At 46.3% G+C, this 19,688-nt stretch overlaps 3 protein-coding genes across 13 annotated transcripts; all 3 read right to left on the bottom strand.

Moving 5' to 3' along the window:
- Nucleotides 1-516: 516 nt before the first annotated feature.
- On the bottom strand, nt 517-19,463 carry LOC103825989 (UDP-glucuronosyltransferase 2A2-like). 9 transcript variants are annotated; one of them, XM_050974240.1, is made up of 9 exons: nt 16,753-16,822; nt 14,317-14,370; nt 12,179-13,073; nt 9,792-10,424; nt 5,736-5,884; nt 4,384-4,515; nt 3,890-3,977; nt 3,060-3,279; nt 517-1,859 (listed from the first exon to the last, which is right to left on the bottom strand). In XM_050974240.1, the coding sequence occupies exons 3-9, from the start codon at nt 12,912-12,914 to the stop codon at nt 1,583-1,585; spliced, it is 2,235 nt and encodes a 744-aa protein (XP_050830197.1). In that variant the 5' UTR covers nt 12,915-13,073; nt 14,317-14,370; nt 16,753-16,822; the 3' UTR covers nt 517-1,582. The 9 variants fall into 9 exon arrangements, with proteins under 9 accessions (XP_050830197.1, XP_018782307.1, XP_018782309.1 ...); XM_018926762.3 differs by lacking the exon at nt 9,792-10,424 and adding an exon at nt 13,771-13,878 and having other exon boundaries at nt 16,753-16,813; XM_018926764.3 differs by lacking the exons at nt 9,792-10,424; nt 14,317-14,370 and adding an exon at nt 13,771-13,878 and having other exon boundaries at nt 16,753-16,841.
- On the bottom strand, nt 7,357-8,067 carry LOC127059595 (UDP-glucuronosyltransferase 2B16-like). Its single transcript, XM_050974246.1, has one exon. It carries the CDS (start codon nt 8,060-8,062, stop codon nt 7,595-7,597), a length of 468 nt encoding a protein of 155 aa, XP_050830203.1. The 5' UTR covers nt 8,063-8,067; the 3' UTR covers nt 7,357-7,594.
- Nucleotides 17,208-19,686, bottom strand: LOC103825396 (sulfotransferase 1B1-like). Of its 3 annotated transcripts, none has more exons than XM_050974244.1 (8): nt 19,440-19,547; nt 18,782-18,930; nt 18,426-18,554; nt 18,240-18,337; nt 17,934-18,060; nt 17,762-17,856; nt 17,506-17,686; nt 17,208-17,433 (listed from the first exon to the last, which is right to left on the bottom strand). In XM_050974244.1, exons 2-8 carry the CDS (start codon nt 18,927-18,929, stop codon nt 17,321-17,323), a joined length of 891 nt encoding a protein of 296 aa, XP_050830201.1. In that variant the 5' UTR covers nt 18,930; nt 19,440-19,547; the 3' UTR covers nt 17,208-17,320. The 3 variants fall into 3 exon arrangements, with proteins under 3 accessions (XP_050830201.1, XP_050830202.1, XP_050830200.1); XM_050974245.1 differs by having other exon boundaries at nt 18,782-18,933; nt 19,440-19,533; XM_050974243.1 differs by lacking the exon at nt 18,782-18,930 and having other exon boundaries at nt 19,440-19,686.
- Nucleotides 19,687-19,688: the final 2 nt, after the last annotated feature.

The following is a 19,688-nucleotide window of genomic DNA, read 5'->3' as shown; positions in this document are numbered from 1 at the left end:
TTTGCTTTTTAAATTCAGTACTAGATAAGCCAAATGACTCTGAGTAGGTTACAGAAATGAAGCACCTCCTTACAGGGACTGTGGGGCACTTTGTCCAGCTTTTCCCATCTATCCTGTTTCCAGTGGCCTTTGTTAGCACTGTCTGACCAATACCTGTGCAGCATGCTGGGAGGCTTGCTGGCCTTCTGGCATCCATACTGACATCTCAGCAAGAGGAGCTCGTAGTGATCCAGCTTGGTGGAGCTGTGCCCAGGAACCCACCTGGCTCTCTGAACAGTTACAGCAACGCCTTTCTGTTTGGGTCCTTAGTGTCATGCACTTCCCCTTTATATTCGCTGTGCATATTCCTGATTATGATCCCATCGTGACAACAGGAACAGTGTACCAGAAATTGCCATGAGATGCAGTAGTCTTCTTGTAACCCCTCTATAGTTTGGAAACAGTTGAGCTTTTGTACTTGTTTTAGTATGAAGAAGTTTAAGCTGATGTTGAAACATGACAATGCTAATAAAAAAGTTGATGTGGCATAAGGAATTTTATTATGTAAACAAATAATCATGTTCTGTTTGAAAACAATTCCAGAGTATTTAAAAATATCAGTTAAAATTTGAGCAGGTTTTTTTCTTGAGTAAGCTGGCACAGCAGTGAAATAACCTTACCTGGAAAAGGAGGCCTGGACTAGCAGCATTTTACAGGCATCTTTAACACCTGAAGAGTTACTATGTTTACTACCACTCTTGTCTGACCCAAGTGCAGCACTATTTTCTCTACAGCTTTTCAGGCAAGGCAAGTGGCTGTTGCGCTGTTCCCACATGGAATGTTACTTCTTTGCAAGTTCCCTCTCTAGAGGTTTTCCTGCATTTATCAATTAGCATGGCTCAGAGGCATTTGGGGGTTAAGATGGGCAAGTTCCTGACAGAGGTGGTTTTCACACCCCTGCAATGTTGCAGTTAGAATGATGGCCTGTGCAGTAGGAATTCCTGACTAAATGGGAAAGAGAAATGATTCCCAGGAAAGTAATGTTTATGGCGGTCTTAGGATTCTAATCTCCCCTCAGCCCCCAGGTAGTCAGTGCATTTTCAATTGCAGCTCCCAGTTTTCATGATTGTTGCCTTTTAGATGGGCACTTTTTAGGAGCCCATGATCTTGGATTCACTGTCCAGTCAGGAGTTTTTCTGACAGAAGAAGCATTTTGGTTGTTAAACAGTTATCAAGCCTGCATAACATTAGAGGAGAGGACAGAGTTAGGATAAGGAGCCTAGTTGCAGACTCATAGGGCAAGGCTGAATTTATGAAATATACCAAAATATTTGAGATATTTGAAAATATAGAGCAACAATTACTATGGCAAGGACCATGTGTGATCAGCTAACATGGTCTCAAGGGATAAAGCAACTATAATTCAGTTTTATTTAGACAAGATGGAATTTGCTGACTAAGCAAGCAGCTGTGCCCCACAGCAGCTTTGTTGTGGTGTATTCATGATATGCCCAGCTTAAAACACATCCCAATAAACTTGTTCACCAAAAAATGTGCATAAATGCCTTGCTGAATCAGCCTAGGAGAGATGGGAACAAGGTGTCTATTCTGTCTTCCTCTTTGCAATCCTGCCACATCTTCTACAGCAACATAGGCAGCACTTGAAAAGAATGAAGACAGTAGTGGCTGTACAGGTGAACAAGAATGCCAGAACATCCAGAGAGTGGTACTGGTACCAGGTGAGATGGTGAGCAGCTGGTCTCAAGTGCTTTGCTCCTTTGTGACGCATGACAAATTCAATCCAGAAGACAGCTCTGTCCAGAGGCTTAACAGGCTGGTCGTGCTGTATCTTGGATAACTTCAGAGCATTTTCCTTATAGCTGGGGAAAAAAAAAACAAAAGGAAAAACCAAAGAGATTTTTCATTTATTTCTGACATAAACCATTTAGCACCTGGCAGTCCTCTTGAGGAAGGTAGACAGCCCTGCTTTTACTTTCATCAATCTTATTTAAATATATGTAAAACTGTTCCAGTTTATTCCTGTATGTGTAAAATTGGATTAAGAATAGTAATAGAGAAAGCCAGTATTTTGCAAAAAAACAGTTAATAAAAATTATTCCAGATACTCCTTTTAAAAAAAAACAATAGGGAAGCATTTGCAGCATTTCTATTCCAGTATAATAGAGTGTGCTGATTTAGGCTGGGATAGAGTTAACATTCTTCATAGTAGCTGGTGTGGGCTATTTTTTTGGGTATGTGCTGGAAGCAGTGTTGATACAACAAGGATGTTTTCCTTATTGCTGAGCTTATACTGAGTCATGGCCCTTTCTGTCTCTCACACCACCCCACCAGCGAGGAGGCTGGGAGGGGGTGCAGCAAGGAAAGCTGATCCCAACTTACCTAAGGGGGTTCCAGACCCTGTGGTGTCAGGCTTATGTAGCAGCTGCTATCCAGGTTGTTACATATCACCTCCAATATGGCTGACTCCCTCAGATACTCAATACCTCCATCAGTGCTGATCCATTTGCTTCAGGAATTTGCAGGTTTTTACTTGAAGGAACACACCTGTCCTTCACACTGGATGGGAGTTGCTGCTAAAGATTGAGGACTTCTGCATTTTTCCAGTCCCGTTGTCTGTGGTCTTATTCTTAGCAAAGGATCCCAGCTGCTGGGCTTCCTTCTCCTCTAAGTCCTGACTGATAGGTACAGTAACCAAAGAATACTGCTAAGTCAGGGGCAGGAGAAAAAACTGTTATGACTGCAGGCAGCTAAGACCTACTAAAACTAGAATTAGGTCCTCAGAGGATTTATACTAGCAGAGAACTCTCAAAAGCTCCTCTGAAGTTTCCAAGAATGATTTTTCTCAAAGCACTCATAAAATGTGCTATAAGGAAAAGCCAAATTACTGATCTCTCCTTTTTGAGAAATGCTGATTCTCAGAAAGGAAAGATGGCCTTTATCTGAAATCCAAATTTAGCTACTCTGCATTTTTAATTCCCAGAAGAGCCAGCAGCATTTCTCACATGAACAGCCCAGGATTTTAATAACCTCAGCCACTGTAAGGCAAGAACAAAACTCACGTGGAATTGTAAATTACTGTCTTCAGTGCATCAACCAGGTCCTGTGTCTTCATTGTGTTGAAATCTACCTGAACTGCAGCTCCTTTTGCTACCATGTGGACAAGGTTGTCATGCTGGTCAGCAAACATGGGAATCCCAACCATTGGGATCCCGTGGTAGATGGCTTCATAGAGCCCATTGGTCCCACCATGTGTGATAAAGGCCTTTGTCAAGGGATGGCCTGGAACAGAAGAGAGAGGCGTGTTACAGCAGCTGTGGCAGGCTCCATTCACTGGGATCCGAACACAGCATAGAGGGGCCAATGTGCTGCTAGAGAAGGGAGCAGCTCTGACTTCTGGATCAGCAGCAGAACTTGCATACATAGCTTTAACACAGTTTTAATTATTTTAACACAACATGTGAATCAGCATGTCCCTCCAGACTACCCCAGTTACTTCAGCCCTTCCACTGTTGTGCACTTGTAGTTTTCATATGGTATCAGGGTCAGAACAGCCCTGGGCTTCAGCCTTGCTTAAGTCAAGCATTTTGAAGAATGAGTTCTAGAAATGAACTGCAGAGGCCAAATCCAACTCCAGAGTACATCTCTACTTTGGTATTTACTCCTGATTGGTGGCAGTTGAGCTCTTCAGACAGCTGCCACCAAGCTCTCTAAGTCAGAGCCTTTTAGGAAACAAAGGCTCCCAAGAGCAAAGCTCTGCAGCTTAAGCTGTGAAACTAAGTGTGTCCACAAGCCTTGCATGGTTCTGGCTAGAATTAACCATTCTAGTGGAAAGAAAAAAGGAAACAGTTTTTCCAAGTGTGCAATCCATCCCAAATAGAAACAGTCTTACCAAGCAGGTCATTTTGTGGTATCCAGTCAAAAATCCTGGTGTTGGAGCCCAGAGTTTCTGGTTTTTTCCCTTTGTACCTCCAGAGAACCTTGAACAAAGGAAGAATAAGATAAACACGGTGCATGTGATATGCCTCTCTAAATTATTACATATAATTTAGAGCTTTATCTCAAACCCATATACCTTTTCCCAGAATTTAGATAGCTTTGGCTGCACTTGAACTCTTTGACTGGTTATTATGTGCTAATCATAAAAAATGCATGGAGTGATTTTTGTATTTTGGCCCATAGATGCACCTCCATGTCATTTGGTTCAGAGGAGGTGAAACACCAGAACTCCCCATGAAGTAACTCAGTAGTGTGTCTCTCTGAGAGAGCCCAGCTTCCTGGCTTTATCACATCCAGCAGGGATGCAGGTAAAGATCAGGCCACTCCAAACATAAAAGGGAATGAAAAAAACAAGGCAACTTCTTTGAGGCTTGAAAAGAAATTCACCTTTTGTGGAAGCTGGCTGAGGGCTTTGGCAATCACATTACTTTTTTCATCACTTAGGCTGTGGACCATTGACCCAAGAGTGAATACGATGACACCATGTTCCCCTGAGCTCTGAACGAATTCTTCCATTTCCTAGGAGAGGCAGAAAACATACCAGGGGTAATTACACAATTCAGATTACACAGATTTCTGTGAATACAGAGCATAACTTTTTCAGCTTATTAAGGAAATGATGGTGGTGTGAGCACCTCCTATCAGAAGGGCTTGACAAAGACAGACCTGGCCCTGTGCAAAACAGTCGGTTTCTCCCAAACAAGGAGCAGGACAAGTTGAGACAGGTGACAGATGCTTTGTCTTTTTGAAAGCCAGTTTCAGGATTCATTTCAAGCAGCAGGAACGAATACTGGCATTATCATGAGCAGGCCTGTCATACTCTGACACTCTCCTTAGCATAGTCCTGGTTCTGGATTTTACTGGAACAAGTACTTAGTATTACATAGCTCTGCTGAAACCTGAGAGGATGTTTCAGCATCCTGATCACAGTTTCACCAAGTTGGTGCTGTCACTTTGCTGGTCAGACAGTTCTCATTTCTTACAACGCACCACATTGCTCAAAACATCATCTACAAATCAGACCAGGTTTTTCTGTTCCTGTTATTAGTTAGTATCATGTGAACTGGAGCAGTAACATGCAAAATAGATTGGTTATCCATTTTCTCCAAGCTCAACCCATGCTACAGGGGAATGGGAACAGAGTTAGAAGGTTTCTTTTAGTAGACAACTTGCACTTGAAGATGGCTTATTTTCTCCAAGGCTCCTGCAGGAAAGATAATCTACACCAGAGTTTGTTGTGTTGTCATCTTCAGTATTTGGGAATTTCAAATTCCACCTGATTACTTCAGTTCACAGAGAGCATAGGCTGGAGATTCTCAGCGCTTTACTCCCTTTAAGCTGTCTTAAACTAAGGTATAATACAAAAAGTGTTCATCACTCATCTATTTCTGCACTTTTTCACCCCATTTTACCTAAAGAATTTGTCTTGTCACAGTGCCTTTTGGCATCAGGTATTTCAATGTTATCATGGGCTGCAAGTCTGTGTCTTAGAATTAAATATTACATTTAAGTACCTTGAGGTAGCACCTATTTTCTCCTAAAACAGACACTCTATTACCCTGTGCTGACATTAGCTATCCTCTTTTAAGACAGCAGACTGTAAACCAGCCCTCAGTTTGGACAAGTATGGATGGATGCTGAATAAGAATGAGCTTTCCCAGGACAGGGCTTGTGTGGTTGTCAGGGAGGGAAACAGTCATTGTAACAAACTAGCCAACAGAAAACTGAAGTTGGGATACCTTTGGTAATGGTTTTGCAGGCTGGCAATGAAGTCCTCCGACAAACTCAAAGTTGGGCAGGAAAGGGCGTGGAAATTCAAAATCCCAGTATGTTCTGATTAACCAAATCTCTGCTTTCCCCATCGTCTCACACAGGGTTGTGGGCCTTCCTGTGGACAAGGTACAAGAGGTTTACAACATGCACTGCAGTGACCTTGTTTGCTCTGGATTGTGAAACAGGACCCTTACCTTTGTCTTTTCACACTCCCAATCAGCATAGTTCATCAAACCATGCATAAAATGAAAACATCAACAAATCTGGATCTATTCCCTGCCCTGTCCTGTGCTCAGCTTTAGCAGGTGGCCCGGAGCACAAGGTACAATCTTTAAAAGGATTTTGAACCTTCAGGATTACTTTAGAGAAACACAAGTGAGAAGCTTTTAGTATCTGATATAGAAGTGCAATTCTTGTAGTGCTGAATCATTACCTGTGCTTGTAGTAAAAACAGAGCACACTTGGGAAAGAGAACAATCACAGAAAATTTAGTTCCAAATAAAAAATGAATGAATCAGAGTGTGATGATTATCTGTCAGGGAGGAGGAAAGTTTTTAAACAAAGTTCTGTAGCATTTTTCAAATGGTCACTCATTTAGCGACTGCTCAGATAACAATAAAACCCAGGTTCAGACATCTCTAGTGTTCTTGAGGACTGGGTCAGCTGCTTCTTACACATATTGGGAAAATTTGACCACCTTCATAGATACTTTTAATGTAATTTTATGCAAAATCCAATATTTCTAGAAATCCATCAATATATATTCTTAGGTAGATGTTGCAAGTCTTCTTTCCAGTATTTTCTCCACAAAGTGAAACTGGGGCATAAAAGGGTTAGAAGTATTGATAAATAGTTTTCCAAAGCCTGCCTAATGCAAGCAGGAATCAACCTAAATAAGCAGCAAGATAAAAAATATCTGTAGGGCATCTTTTACACTGCTTGATCAGGATAATAATCTGCACCATTAATTTTTTATTTATATTTAAATTAGAGAGCAGTGAGTCAGTTATAAAGTTGCTGAAGTGAAAATTAAGTTTGCATTACAAGTAGAGTGATATAAAGGTGTAATTAAATCTTTATGTGGTATTAAAAAATTAAATCCAGCAAAGAGGGACTAGTTTTCAGAATACAGAGGCGTTCTTTGCAAATGCAGGAAAAGATTGGAAAGCAATAGAAGAGATGCCCTTGTGTTTGCTGTTCATTCGTTATCTGCCTAAACTTAGATACCCTGGAAAAGATTCAAAGTCCATTGAACTAAAAGGAACTCTGTAAATATTGAGTCATACCTGAGTTGTACTATGTTGGAGCAAAATTTTCAGGTATGTATGTAGTTTAAGGAGACTGTTTCAAACTCTGAATGGTGGATGAAAGGGAAAGGTGACAGCATTTATTGTTGAGACTCTGAACTCACACTCAGCATCCTGCACTATGCAGAGTTGCAAGATACTTCAGGATTGCCACCTCTGCTGGCCTTTGAGAAAGAGTATTTTGAGACAACAACATGGTGGTCCCAAAGCATTCAAAAGGCACAACCTAAGCAAGAAGAGAAACTACTCAACACCTGCCTTACCTAAGACATTACTGTAGTACCCATCCCATTCATCTCGCCAAAACTTCATGAAAAATAAATCCGTGAAAATGTAAAAGATGAAGTTCTGTAGTCTTTCCATAAAGGACATGTGGTGTGTCAGCCCCATTGTGCTGGCAGGCACATAGGAAGGTGGGGATGGGAGCCCACCGCACAGCCGCTCTACCACATTCCCCTCTGAGAAGCGGAAGCTGTAGACAAAAGGGATCTCTAGGATTTCTGCTACAAGCTCCCCACCTACAGAAGGGGGTCAGCGATCAGAACATCAAACTTGGCCTGCTGCAGCTTTGCTACCAGGTGATGGTTCATCACCAAGGTGTCACAGGTCTGCTTTGACATATTGGTAAAGACTTCCAATTGCTCTTTCACCGTCCACATGATCTCCCAGGGGAAGAGGTTAAAGGCTTCATTCATCCAGAAATTGAGGAAGTCTTCCATGAAGGCATCCAGGGTCTCCTGGCTGAAGGGGACTTGCAGGACCTCAAAAGTGAAAGGGGAGGAGGTGTCCTGGTAGTTGATGAGCAGATTGCTTGAGGGCACCAGTATAGTCACTTCATGGCCCCGGAGGACGAGCTCTTGCAGAAGCACTTTCACATTGATCAAGTGACTGGCATCGGTGGGCCAGACCACCACCCTCCCACAAAAAACAGTGCTGCAGCAGCATGTGTAGGCCCAGAGCAGCCAGGGGAACTTTGGCCCCAGCATCTCAGCATTTGATGTACGACTCTGGTCTGACTGAACTGGAAGCAGTTCACGGCTTCACTGTGCAAGTGTTTGAGAGCCAACCAATTAAAAGTGGCGTTTGTTTGGTGACTAAGACTGGAAAACGTGACAAGATTGGCAAACGTGGCCAGAGGGGATGTCGTAACACAAAACACTCATGGGAGGGCTGGGCAAGCAGTAAATCCCATTCTGGAGTGTCCTGCAGAGCCACAGCTGATCTCAAAATTACAGCAGCTCCTATCTGATCACCACAAAGTGCATTTTGCAGCATGTGAAGACTAGAAGCCTTTTCCCTGTGTCGTGGTTTAGTTTTGATAGGCAGCTAGGCACCAGAGAGCCTCTGAATCTCCCACAGTAGGAGGAGAAAAGGAAGCGCAAAAGTTATAAAACTCATGGACTGAGACAACTTAAAAAAAAAAAAAAAAATGAAAACAGCCAGAAAAGCAAGTGATGCAAAAAGAACAGTTGCTCACTACCAGCCAATGCCCAGTGAGTCCCTGTGAAACAGCAGCCCTGACAAATTTCTCCCCCATATCTTTTATATTGCTGAGCACAAAATCATTATGGGCTGGGGTATCTCTTGGGTGAGTTGGGGTCAGCTGTCCCAGCTGTGTCCCCTTCCAGCTTCTTGTGGATCTCCAGCCCCCTCGCTGGTGGGGTGGGCTGAGAGGCAGAAAAGGCCTTGACACTCTGTAAGCACTGCTCAGCCATAATTAAAACATCCCTAGATTATCAAAACTCTTCTCAGCACAAATCCATCATGCAGCCTATGCAAGCTAGCAAAACAGGTATTGCACATGGAGCCTTAAATGCAAAACCATGCAGTTCACATTAAAAAAAGATACCACAAGATCCAAACAGCTCTGAGACTTACACAACAGACGCCAAACTGTGCTCCAGCCAGCACAAGATTTTCTAGTCTCTGTCATCATAATATGATAAGCGGCACAAAAGCACTGCTAGAGACTCTAAGAGTAGGATACTTAACAACTTAGCTCTCTCATCAGAATTACATCTTACTAGTGAAATATAAATAAAAACACTTTAAAGTCTCATATTGAAATACCCATTTTATCTCCCCACTAGCAATGCATATGTTTGGCCTGTTTCCTTTTAAGCATCACCTGGAACAAAAATGGAAAAACAATTATGCAACTATTATTTTTTAAAAAATTAAAAACCACTTACAAATAAATATAACTAATAGTTTTTCAGACACTTTCAGAAAAGCAAGGAATCATGTCTCTGCAGAGGCCCTTTTATCACTGTGAATTTGGGCTCATCTAATCTCCTGTATTTTTAAAGATCCAGAGGAGGATATTGCCTCTAATTTTGAGACAAGGTAGCAATTAAGAAGTGTGCTATGGGAGAAAAAGTACTATTGTTTTTTGGGTATATAGTATTTTACTGTTCTTAGTTTATGTCATGATTCATCTGTGAATATGACTAATGAGCTCTGTTTCAAGTGCTTTAGCACTGTTTTACATATCCTGAAAGTACTTGTACAGACTTAGCTCTACCACTGCAGCAGATCAGGATTAACAGGCAATGTTTGTACTTGCCTGGATTGCTTGACTTGATGAAGGAATTTTGAAGGAAGGAGGGTGAATTTGGGATTGTCTTGCTCCTGATTTGTCCCTTTACCTCTCATCTCTGGGAATTTACTCTTGTGTGCACAGCAGATGTAGTTTCTGGAAAGAGAAAGCCTTACCTAAAACTTCACTGTAGTATTGATCCCAGTTTGCCCAGAGAAGGTAATGAAAGGCGAAATCCTGCAAAGTGTAGCCGAGGATGTTTTTTAGCCTTTGCCAGAAGGTCATCCTGTCTGTTAGGCTGCTTAGGGTGCTTGGTACGTAGGAAGGAGGTGCTGGGAGTTTTCCACAGAGCCGCTCCACCGTGTTGCCTATGGAGAACCGGAATGTATACACAAAGGGGATACCCAGCTTCTCAGCAATCAGCTCCCCACTGGGAAACAGTGGGTCTGCCAAAAAGAGGTCGAAAGCAGATGCCCTCAGTCTTTCCATCAGGACCTCATTCTTCACAACTCCATCACAAATTATTTTGGTTACGTTCTTCATTTCCAGCATGATTTGAGCTATCTTGTAAGTAGCTTTCCAGATAGGTAGCAGTTTCTCCTCATTAAAAAAAAAATCAAATGTTTTATCCATTAAGTCAACCATCTCCTTTTTGGTGATTGGCACCTCAATCACCTCAAAGTGGAAGGGTGAGGGCTGGGTGGGATTGACGATGAGGAAGCACGAAGGCAGCAGTACAGTCACCTCGTGGCCCCGGGCCACAAGCTCTTGTAGTATGTGCTCCATGTTCAGCCAGTGGCTGTTGTCAGCTGGCCAGACCAACACCTTCCCCCCGGACCCCCAGCCCAGCACGGCCAGCAGCACCAGCACAGCCACCTCCTTCCCTGCCATAGCCTGCCCTGTGTGGCAATGCCTCTGTGGCCTTCCTTCACCGGATGCAGTGGCACTCCTAAACTGGGCTGGGAGTTGACACTGCCTTGATCCCGAGGGCAGGGAGCCAAAGGAAGGTGGTGTGAAATCCTGTAGTGGATAATGGCATGTATAATAGCATGTTTATCTAGGGCACAGAAAAGGTGACTGGCACCAGCTGGCACCCTCTGGTGGTAAACAGCTTGCTGAAGCTGAAAGATGTGACTCCTCTGGAGCAGCCGAGAGCCTTCAGCCCTGGGGGGCTCAGTCCAGCAAGGATTGTATCCTGTTGGTAATCCCGTCCCTCCTGCCTATCTGACTACAGGTTCCGTTTTACTTGTTTGGTAGACGAGGTGACTTCTTCACTCTTCTGGATCTTTGAAACACAGCTGGGTAGGTAGCAAAGATGTTCGCTGACTGTGTGGGCAACTTTTTGCTTTTATAAAGCCACTAAACATTCCTTTAGAGCACACTAAAGTGTTGATCCAGCGCTGCAGCCCAAGAGTTGCATGTCAAATGCATGAAACTACACAGCAAATTACTCCAATATCAGAGTAAGACTATCCTCATGTGAACTTACCTCTTACAGAGCACCATGGGAGACCAGGAGTGGATAGTGCAGGCTTCCTGCTTGCCACTAAGAGCCAAGTATGCACTATAAATTGAACTAGAAAATCCATCAAACAGTTTAATTTATATGGTCCCTCCTGATGTGCAGTTAAGGAATACTGTAAGATCTCTTTTCTGTGCAAAAAATCATTGCTACAGAGTTTCTGCCCAGTGCTGTTACACAATGGTTTCCTAATGTCGTCCAAGGCTTTTAGTATGGTTTCCGTACATAGACTAGACTCCCTTTCTGGGACAAAAATGTAGGTTATGGAAACAGCTGGACTGTGAGGAGCCAAACTGAGATACCTCATGTACTGTACACATGACACCAGCTTGGTGTACTTGTGGAGTCTTGCATCATGCAGGTATTTGCAGGCAATTGAACCCTGAGAATTATGCAAGAGGTCTTTTTGAAGAGCTCAATGGGAAAGTAGTAGAAATGACATGTGATTAATAATAAACATGTTTTTCTACCTGATCACTCAAAACAGCGCAGAAGAAAAGCCTGCAGAGAAAGGTTCGTTGTTTTCAGTTTGCTTTGTGGGTAGGAGGGTATGTTCTAAATAAAACTTGTTTTGTGCAGAGAGAATTGGTTTTATATGACCAGTGACATAAGTGAAGTCTATTACAAAGCCACAATGCACTTAAATATTGCTGCTGAGGGTGACAAGACTGGCTTGTAATTCACCAGCTCTCGCCTCCTTGTTATGGTCCTCTGTATGAGGAAAATGGCTCTGTTCTTGGCTGCTTTCTGTGCAAGCAGTCGCCCTTGCTGAGCACCCTGTATGGTGCGGAAGTCATATCAAACTCCACACTACAATTATGACAAAAGTCAAATCCGTCAATTGGAATGACCTTGATCCTGTCTCTATGCAGTGGCATAGCAGCACAGCACCCTGCCTGCTTGTGGCTCAGCTCCTTTTTAGGGACATAGTGACAAACTCTTGCTGACCCTTCTCTTGACTTTGCAACCCTGGTGGGTTCCTAGCCCTGCAGATCATAAGGACAGACTGTATAACAAGAAGTGAAGTATCAGAAGGCTTACCTAAGACCTTGCTGTAGTAGGCATCCCAATGTCCCCAGTAGCTCTGGAAAACAAAGTCTTGCAGGTGGTAAGACACAAAGTTTTTTACTCTCTCCCCAAAAGACATGCGGTCAGTGAGCTCAGACAGGGATGCAGGCGTGTAAGATGGTGGGGCTGGGATCTTGCCACAGTGCCTTTCCAGAGTGAAGGCTGGGGAAAAACGTAGCGAGTAGACAAAGGGAATGCCCAGCTTGAGAGCCACGAGTTCCCCACAGGGGGTGACGGCGTCTGACAGCAGCAGGTCAAAGCCAGAGCCATGCAGACGAGCCATCAGCTCTTGGTTGGTCAGCACTGCGTCGCACATCATCTTGTTCATCTCCTGCCAGCCTACGGACAGTCTTCCCAGCTCCTTGTAAAACTGCCAGAAGGTCAAGATGGTTGGCCTGTTGTTGAGCCATAGATCCACTATTTCATTAAGCAGGGTCTCAGGTAAATCTTTCCCATAGGGCACATTATAGATCTCGAACTTCTCTGTGGTCTTAGGCCTGGGTTCAATGAAGAGGCTGGCATTGGCTACCAGGATGGTAAAGCTGTGCCCACGGCGGATGAGCTCCTGTATCATTACATTCATGTTCATCCAGTGGCTGCCTTCTGTTGGCCAAACCAGTATCTTCCCACAGAAGACAGGCCCTAGAAGAGCAACCTGAAAAAGGAGCAGCTGGAGGTATTTCTTTGAGCCGGTTGTTTTCATGGCCATGGCAGCGTCAAGGGCTAGATAGTTTGGGAATTTTCCCTTCCAGTTGGGAGTTCTGCACCTCTGTGTTGTGTTTGATGGCTCCTTCCTGGCACTCTTAGCAGAAGTGAGACTTTGCTGTTGCAGTGGTAGTGCCTTTATAACCTGTGTTTTGTCTGAGCTCTGAAAAAAAAATACGTTCGGTGATTTATATATTTTCCCTTTCTGCCTTCTACCCTGTTAGCTTCCCACTGAGGGAGTTCTATTCTCCTGTTAGGAGGATGACAGCAGTCTCCCTGCTGTCAAAGGAGCCAGTCCCCTGCATGACAGCCCTGAGACTCAAACAAATCCCTTGCATTTTTTCCATGAACTAGCAATGCCAGAGGCCAAGGAATAAGAGGCCACAGGGCTGACTTGGAAGTGTCATCCTTCCTCACAGTGAGATGCTAAAAATGCTGATATTTCTTAAGCTGAGAGAAGTCAACAAATCCTTCCTTTGGTTGATGATAATGCCAATAATAACATGCAATTTGTTCTAATAGGACACTGGTAGCTTCCAACTGCTCCCAGACAACAATGGGTGAGTTCATTGCTACTGCCTGTGACACATCACCACCAACCTGCTCATGTTGTGGGCTCAGTTCAGATGTCTAAACATGGGTCTGGGCCTCTTCTGGGCCCTAAAGGTGCTAAAGAGCAAAACCTACATCATCTGGGATGGCTCTCACTTAGAAAGTTGTGCCTTGAATATAAACACCATGCCTGGAAGCAGTTCTTTAACCACCTGGAGCCAAAATGACAACTAAAACCCACACATACAATGAAACACTTCATCCAACACAATTTGGGGAACAAATACCATGCAGCAAAAAACTCTTACCTAGCAGAGTCTTCTGAGGCACATGAACATCGTGCTCTGAGTTGCAAGGTGCAATATGCTACACCTGTTTGCTGCTTTTCCCTGCTGCTCCTCTCCTCTGTGCCAGGGCTGTTCAGCAGGATGGGTTATCAGGCAGAAGGAGCTTAAGTAAGTTACCCTCTGAACTGGACTTTTCAAAAGGAGGAAGTAATAAAATACGGGATGATGGCAACAAGGCATGTATTCTGTACTTATCCATTGCTTTGTTATGCTCTAGGAATTTAATGGTTGAGATGGTATTTCCCTTGCCAGAATATACTATAATGTTGTTACAGAGCCAGGTTCTTCAGAAGACTTTGTATGCTAGAGATAAGAAATATGGTGTCTGACTGCTAAAAATACTTTTTTTGCTCCCTTTAGGGTCCCAGGTGGCAAAACAAAATTGTTTTTTACATAGTAGATATGTATATAAACTGTCAACAGGAACAAAGAGTGAATCTTGTGGTTTGTTTGCAGAGGTTTTCAAAAGCTGGTGTTTGTGCAAATTTCCTAAAGTTGGTATGTTACCTGTGTTGGCTCTGTGGCTCTTGATTCTGGAGATCTAGGCGAGTGTATAATAACCTGAAAATATAGGAATCTAAAGGTGCATTTCAATGATTTTTACGTATTGTCCATAATATTAAACAGGGATTTTTCTAAACCCTCAGAATCCAGGACTATTATGCCAGCATGTTTCAACCATAATTTGGCCTTACAGCCAGGAATTTCACTACAGTCTCTCCACAGACCTCTGTATCCAGAGTAAGATTTTTTTTCAGGCTAATGTAGCTTATTTTATTAAGTCCTATAAGAAACTTATAATTTTCCCAGCGACTATGAAAGTCCATGTATATATGGGCTAGAGCAGATCATAGAATCACAGAATATGTTGAACTGGAAGGTACCCACAAAGATCATTGAAGTCCAACTCCTACCCCTGCACAGGATGGCCCCAAGAATCACACCATGTGCCTGAGAACATTGTCTAAATGCTTCTTGAGCTCTGTCAGGCTTGGTGCTGTAACCACTTCCCTGGATAAAAACTTAGATGGGAACTTGTTTTTTGTTTCCAACCCCTTCATATCAAATTCCTCCACAGCAATGAGAGCAATTGCTAGGGGAACCAAAGATGTTAAATTGTCTTGTTTCCACAGCCAGCTCTAAAGATGATACTCAGATTACTCAGATCAGAGAAAATAAGTATTTTGAGAGGATTAAAGTACAAAATCCAGCACATGAGAGAGAAGTGGGGCAGAAGAAAGTCAATGGTGTTAAGTGTCTGTATTTCACACATCTAACATTACTAACAGAAGTGCTGCAGACAGTGATGCAACCTCCAGCCTTGTTAAAAAACAACAGGCTTTTCAAGGCTAAGGCCCTCATGCAAAAGTTAGGCAATGCAAACTAATGTTTTCCACACACGGGTCTCTTCACCATTGTGCTGGCTGGCTGGGGGTTGCAGTGTGCATGGCACTTTGATTTCTAGGAAACCTCCATGCCAGCCAGCACCTCAGAAATTCTGGGCCAGAGTGGAAAAGGGAAGCTTTTGCCCTGAAGAAGCACCAAATGACTCTGTGCTTTCCCTTTCACTTAATGCAATGAAGCAGCTTCTGGTCTGAAAGCAAACTTTAAAAAGTCTTCACTAGCTTCCTTTTTTTTTTTTTTTTTTTTTTTTTTGAGGGGGTGGATTGGCAAGGGGAAGGGAGTATACTAGATTGGGAAAATTTCAAAGTTGACTCATCCCTACACACAGAGGCGACAGGATTAAGCAATTCTGCAAAGTCACGTGTGCCTGCACTCAGTAAAAGCACATGTGCTTTGTAATCCCCCGGGGTATAGGGCAACTCCAGCGAAAGTTAATGAGATGAAATTGCCTCACCATGACTATCTTTCTTGATTAAATTGTATCATTTTACCTTTGCACTGTTAGGATGTTACCTCCTGCACTGCAGGATGAAAAAAGCAGGGCAGGTTTATAGGCACTTGGATTTTTTGATTCATTTTAAGATTCTATGAACTCTCTTCACTGCTGCTGTAATGCTGCAGGGGCACCTTGGCAGGTAAACAGCAGCAATCAGGGTGGCTGGCACGGGAGCCATTTCCACTCTGCAAAGCCAAAACATTAAAGAAATGAGAGAAGCTTCAGGCCAAGCTTGGTGTGCCTGCTAGGAATCTGCATTGTTGGTGAAAGAATAGGTGCTGCACCCTGTGCTTGTCAGTGAGGAGCAGCAGCAGACTTGCCCAGGCTCCCTGCAGATGTGGCACACTCCTATCTTGCCAGCATCTGTCCACCCTCCCAGGGAAAGCTGCATGATGTGGTGATGGGCAAATCTACAAATCCCATGGGTATGGACATGATGACACTCATCTGGAGCAGCTCAAAAAGGAGTTGCTCTCTCCATTCCACCTTTTCATGAATGTTTGCTGTTCATGCTCCCATGGCAAGCCTTTCCCTATGATTTTCCCAGTCATCCTGCCAATTGCTTGTTTTAGTGGGAGAGTTGCTGCTGAAGCAGGAAGGATCTGGGGGTAAAGCAGGCAGGCTGCAATGGCCAAGGCAACCTGGTCACCGGACATCATTCCTGTCTGGAAAGCAGCAGTGATAGCGCCAGAGGGCACCGCAGCCATCACTGCACCCAGTGGTGGGAATAGGGGTCCCAACTGCAGTGACAGGAGCACACCCAGAGCCCCAGCAAGGACAGGGCAACCAACAGCATGCCAGCATCACCCAGAGCAAGCACCTCTTCCCTTGCTTCAGCACCCCTGGGGAGCAAGGATGAATGAAACACTGCCCTTGCTTCCCTCTCAATATCCCTGGGGATATTGCAGGAGACCCCAGAGCAGGGGAAGGTTTAAGGGTACTGATTGCACTCTGAAGTACCCCAAACTCACCACCCAGGACCCCCACACATACAGCTCTGTGCAGTTGAGCATGGACAGACCACCCAGGCACACCACTCTCACCTAAGACCTGCTGCTCTGCGCTGGGATGGTGACACCAGCAGGGTGACAACGGGAGGGTGACAGCAGCAGTTTTTAAGGGCGCAGGCAGGGCGTTGGAGGCAGTAATGTTTACCAACGCTGTGGCTGCAGGGAGGGAGGAGTGAGTGCAGGGAGATATCGGCAGCCACTGACCTGCAGGCAGGGCCACAGAGGACATCTCTAGCCCCACCAGTACGGCTCTTCCTCACGGGTCCCAGGCAACATCCTGCTTTGTGAGGGTGGAGAGGAAGCCAACCCCTTCCCCACATGCAGTTTTTTCAAAATGTCTGGCAATCCCATGAGCTGCTGCTGGCAATTCTCCCACCACAGTGGCTGAGGAGTGACACCTGCTTGTCCCCAGCCCAAGAAGAGACAGAAGCCCCAGGGGGACAGCTGGGTGGGGATCAGCAGAGGCTCAGGACAGTGAGCACTCCATGGCAGGGCCAGGAAACACATTTTATTTCTCTCCATCAATTCCAGGGGAGGGAAGGAACGGCAGCAGTGCCACCACAACAAAGGGCGGATCTGGGGGGCATCCAGCAGCATCCCCTCAGAGCTGAGTGCGGAAGCGCAGGTCGGTGCCTGACATCTTCTGTGCATAGTCCTGGTCAAAGCGCTCGTTCTGGGCCACGGTGAAGTGGTTCTTCCAGTCCCCGGTGGTGCCTGTGGCCGGGAGAGATGGGGCTCAGCAGGGGCCGGGGCAGGCAGTGCGCCAGACCCCCCGCAGCCGCTCACCTTTGCGCATGAAGGGCGACACACTGTGGTCCATGATGTCGGAGGGAATCTTGGTGTAGTTGGTGGCAGGGTTGTCCCTCATGGCCTCGAAGGACGTGTGTTGGGTGATGGTGTCCAGCGCTGCATCCGACAGCTTCTGCCCCAGGAACTGGGCCACCTTGGCAACCTCCCGGCGGAGGTCCTGTGCGACACAGGCCAACACTCACCCCTCCTGCCACCCCCAGACCCCACACCACCATCCCCCCTGCCCCATCACCTCCTTCAAGTCCTCGTAGAAGAGGTAGAGAATGGGGTGATCCTTCCTGCGCTCCCAGTAGCCCTTGACATGGTCGTACCAGGAACCATATGCCACTGCATGGGGAGAGGAGCCGGTAGGTGACAGTCCCCTGCAGGGTCCCCTGCATGCACTCAGGGATGCCTTGTCCCACCTCTGCCAGCCATGAACTTCTCCAGGTACTGGGCCCATGTCCCGGGGTGCGGCAGCAACTTGTTCATCAAATCAAAGTGGTAGTAGGACACAGCCACGTCCTTGGCGTTGCGTCCCACATAGATCATCTGCAGATGGGCCACGAATGTATGAGGGACAGCCCCAGGGCCCCCAGCAGGGAGGATACTCCAGCTTCTAGCACTCCCATGAACACTTAAGATGCTGGAGGGAGCAGTGGGAAGTCCTGTCTCCGGGGAACAGGACTGCTGCTATTCCCTCCAGAGCAGGGACAAGTGTTGGGCATTACCTTGCAGTGGTTTTCCCAGAAGGATTTGGGCAGGATATGTGCCGGCAGGTGAGTCTTCACTATGCGGGGTGAGGGCATGGTGGCCAGCAGGTCTGTTCCTGGGGGATCCCAGAGCACTTCCTCAGTGGGCCCTTGGCAAAGACCCTTGGGACTCTGCCCCTGTGGGGTACCCCAGCACCTCACTACCTGCTGCTATCTTCCCAGGCACAGAGAACTCCAGCATGGGCACTCTCTTGCTGATAATGTCCCGCTTGCACTTCTCGGGATCTCCGCCTTGCAGGATCATATCCACAATCTCGCTGACCCAGGTGGTGCCTGGGGAAAGGAACCCATAAAGGGGAGCAGCCAGGGCAGCATTGGGTGTCTCAGCACTGACAATCCCTCAGACCTCAACCAGATGCCACGGGGAAAAAGGTAAATCCTACACAACCCTGTTCTGACAGCCCTTAAATGTGCTGCATACTCCCAGGCAGTGGCTCTCAGCTGACCAACACGCTTGCCCACCCAGTGCCAGCACATCTGGTTGCCTTGGGGATGCTCACCAGATTTGGGGTAGGTGACCACCACGATGTCCTCAGGGTGGCTCTGGAAGGTGTCAACCCGTTCCCAATTGTGAGCAAAGGCACTGACCATGGGGATGCCGTGCACTGTGATCCAGGGCTGCCGCAGATAGGGGTCCGGATTGGCCATCCTGCTGGGGACAGGGACATGTGGCAGGGCTGGCTGATGAGGGGAGGGCCCACCCCCTCCCTCTCAGGGAGCGGCCATCAGCCAGGGCAGCCCGGTCACCTGGCACTGTGCCTGCTCAAGGAGCGGCAGTGGTAGCACCAGAGCACAGACCAGAGGGCACCGCGGCCATTGCTGCACACACCCCTGGGAACAGGGGTCCCAGCTGCGGGGACAGGAGCACGCCCAGAGCCCCAGCAAGGACAGGAGTGACAACAGTGTGTCAGCATCACCCAGACCTAGGGATAAGACTAGAATAGCACCTCTTCCCTTGCCCAAGCACCCCTGGAGAGCAGGGAACTGAGTCCCTGGGGAGATTGCAGGAGACCATAGAGCAGGGGAAGGTTTGGGGGTGCTGATTGCACACAAACCCAACATGCCCCAAACCCACCACTCTGGCCCCTGCAGCATGCAGCTCTGTGCAGCTGAGCATGGGCAGAGCACCCACAGGGCACCCCAGGACACCCGTCTCACCTAAGACCTGCTGCTCTGTGCCGGGAGGGTGACGCTGGGACAGTGACACAGGAGGGTGACAGCAGAGGACAGGGAGATTCGGGGCCTCCCTCAGTAATTGCGGGAAGGAAAAGGAAAGAGGCAGGGCACTGAGGGCACTAATGTTTGCCAGCCCAGCAGCTGCGGAGAGGGAGGAGCGAGTGCAGGGAGATATCGGCAGCCACTGACCTGCAGGCAGGGCCACAGAGGACATCTCAGCCCCTCAGGTCC

This window comes from Serinus canaria, chromosome 4 (genome assembly GCF_022539315.1).
Source record: "Serinus canaria isolate serCan28SL12 chromosome 4, serCan2020, whole genome shotgun sequence".
In the NCBI taxonomy this organism is placed as follows: domain Eukaryota; kingdom Metazoa; phylum Chordata; class Aves; order Passeriformes; family Fringillidae; genus Serinus; species Serinus canaria.
Note: the sequence above shows the minus strand (reverse complement) of the source record. Positions and strands in the feature narration are given on the sequence as shown.

What these genes read in the sequence shown, in the direction of transcription:
- LOC127059595 (XM_050974246.1), bottom strand. Translation starts at nt 8,062, where the DNA reads ATGCTGGGGCCAAAGTTCCCCTGGCTGCTCTGGGCCTACACATGCTGC.
- LOC103825989 (XM_050974240.1), bottom strand. Translation starts at nt 12,914, where the DNA reads ATGGCCATGAAAACAACCGGCTCAAAGAAATACCTCCAGCTGCTCCTT. An exon ending in ATACTACAGTGAAGTTTTAG is followed by an intron (nt 5,885 to 9,791) that starts GTAAGGCTTTCT and finishes CCTTGTCCACAG; the next exon opens with GAAGGCCCACAACCCTGTGT. An exon ending in TCAGCCAGCTTCCACAAAAG is followed by an intron (nt 3,978 to 4,383) that starts GTGAATTTCTTT and finishes CCTTTGTTCAAG; the next exon opens with GTTCTCTGGAGGTACAAAGG.
- LOC103825396 (XM_050974243.1), bottom strand. Translation starts at nt 19,671, where the DNA reads ATGTCCTCTGTGGCCCTGCCTGCAGGTCAGTGGCTGCCGATATCTCCC. An exon ending in TCTGGGAAAACCACTGCAAG is followed by an intron (nt 18,061 to 18,239) that starts GTAATGCCCAAC and finishes GCCCATCTGCAG; the next exon opens with ATGATCTATGTGGGACGCAA. An exon ending in GTCGCCCTTCATGCGCAAAG is followed by an intron (nt 17,434 to 17,505) that starts GTGAGCGGCTGC and finishes TCCCGGCCACAG; the next exon opens with GCACCACCGGGGACTGGAAG.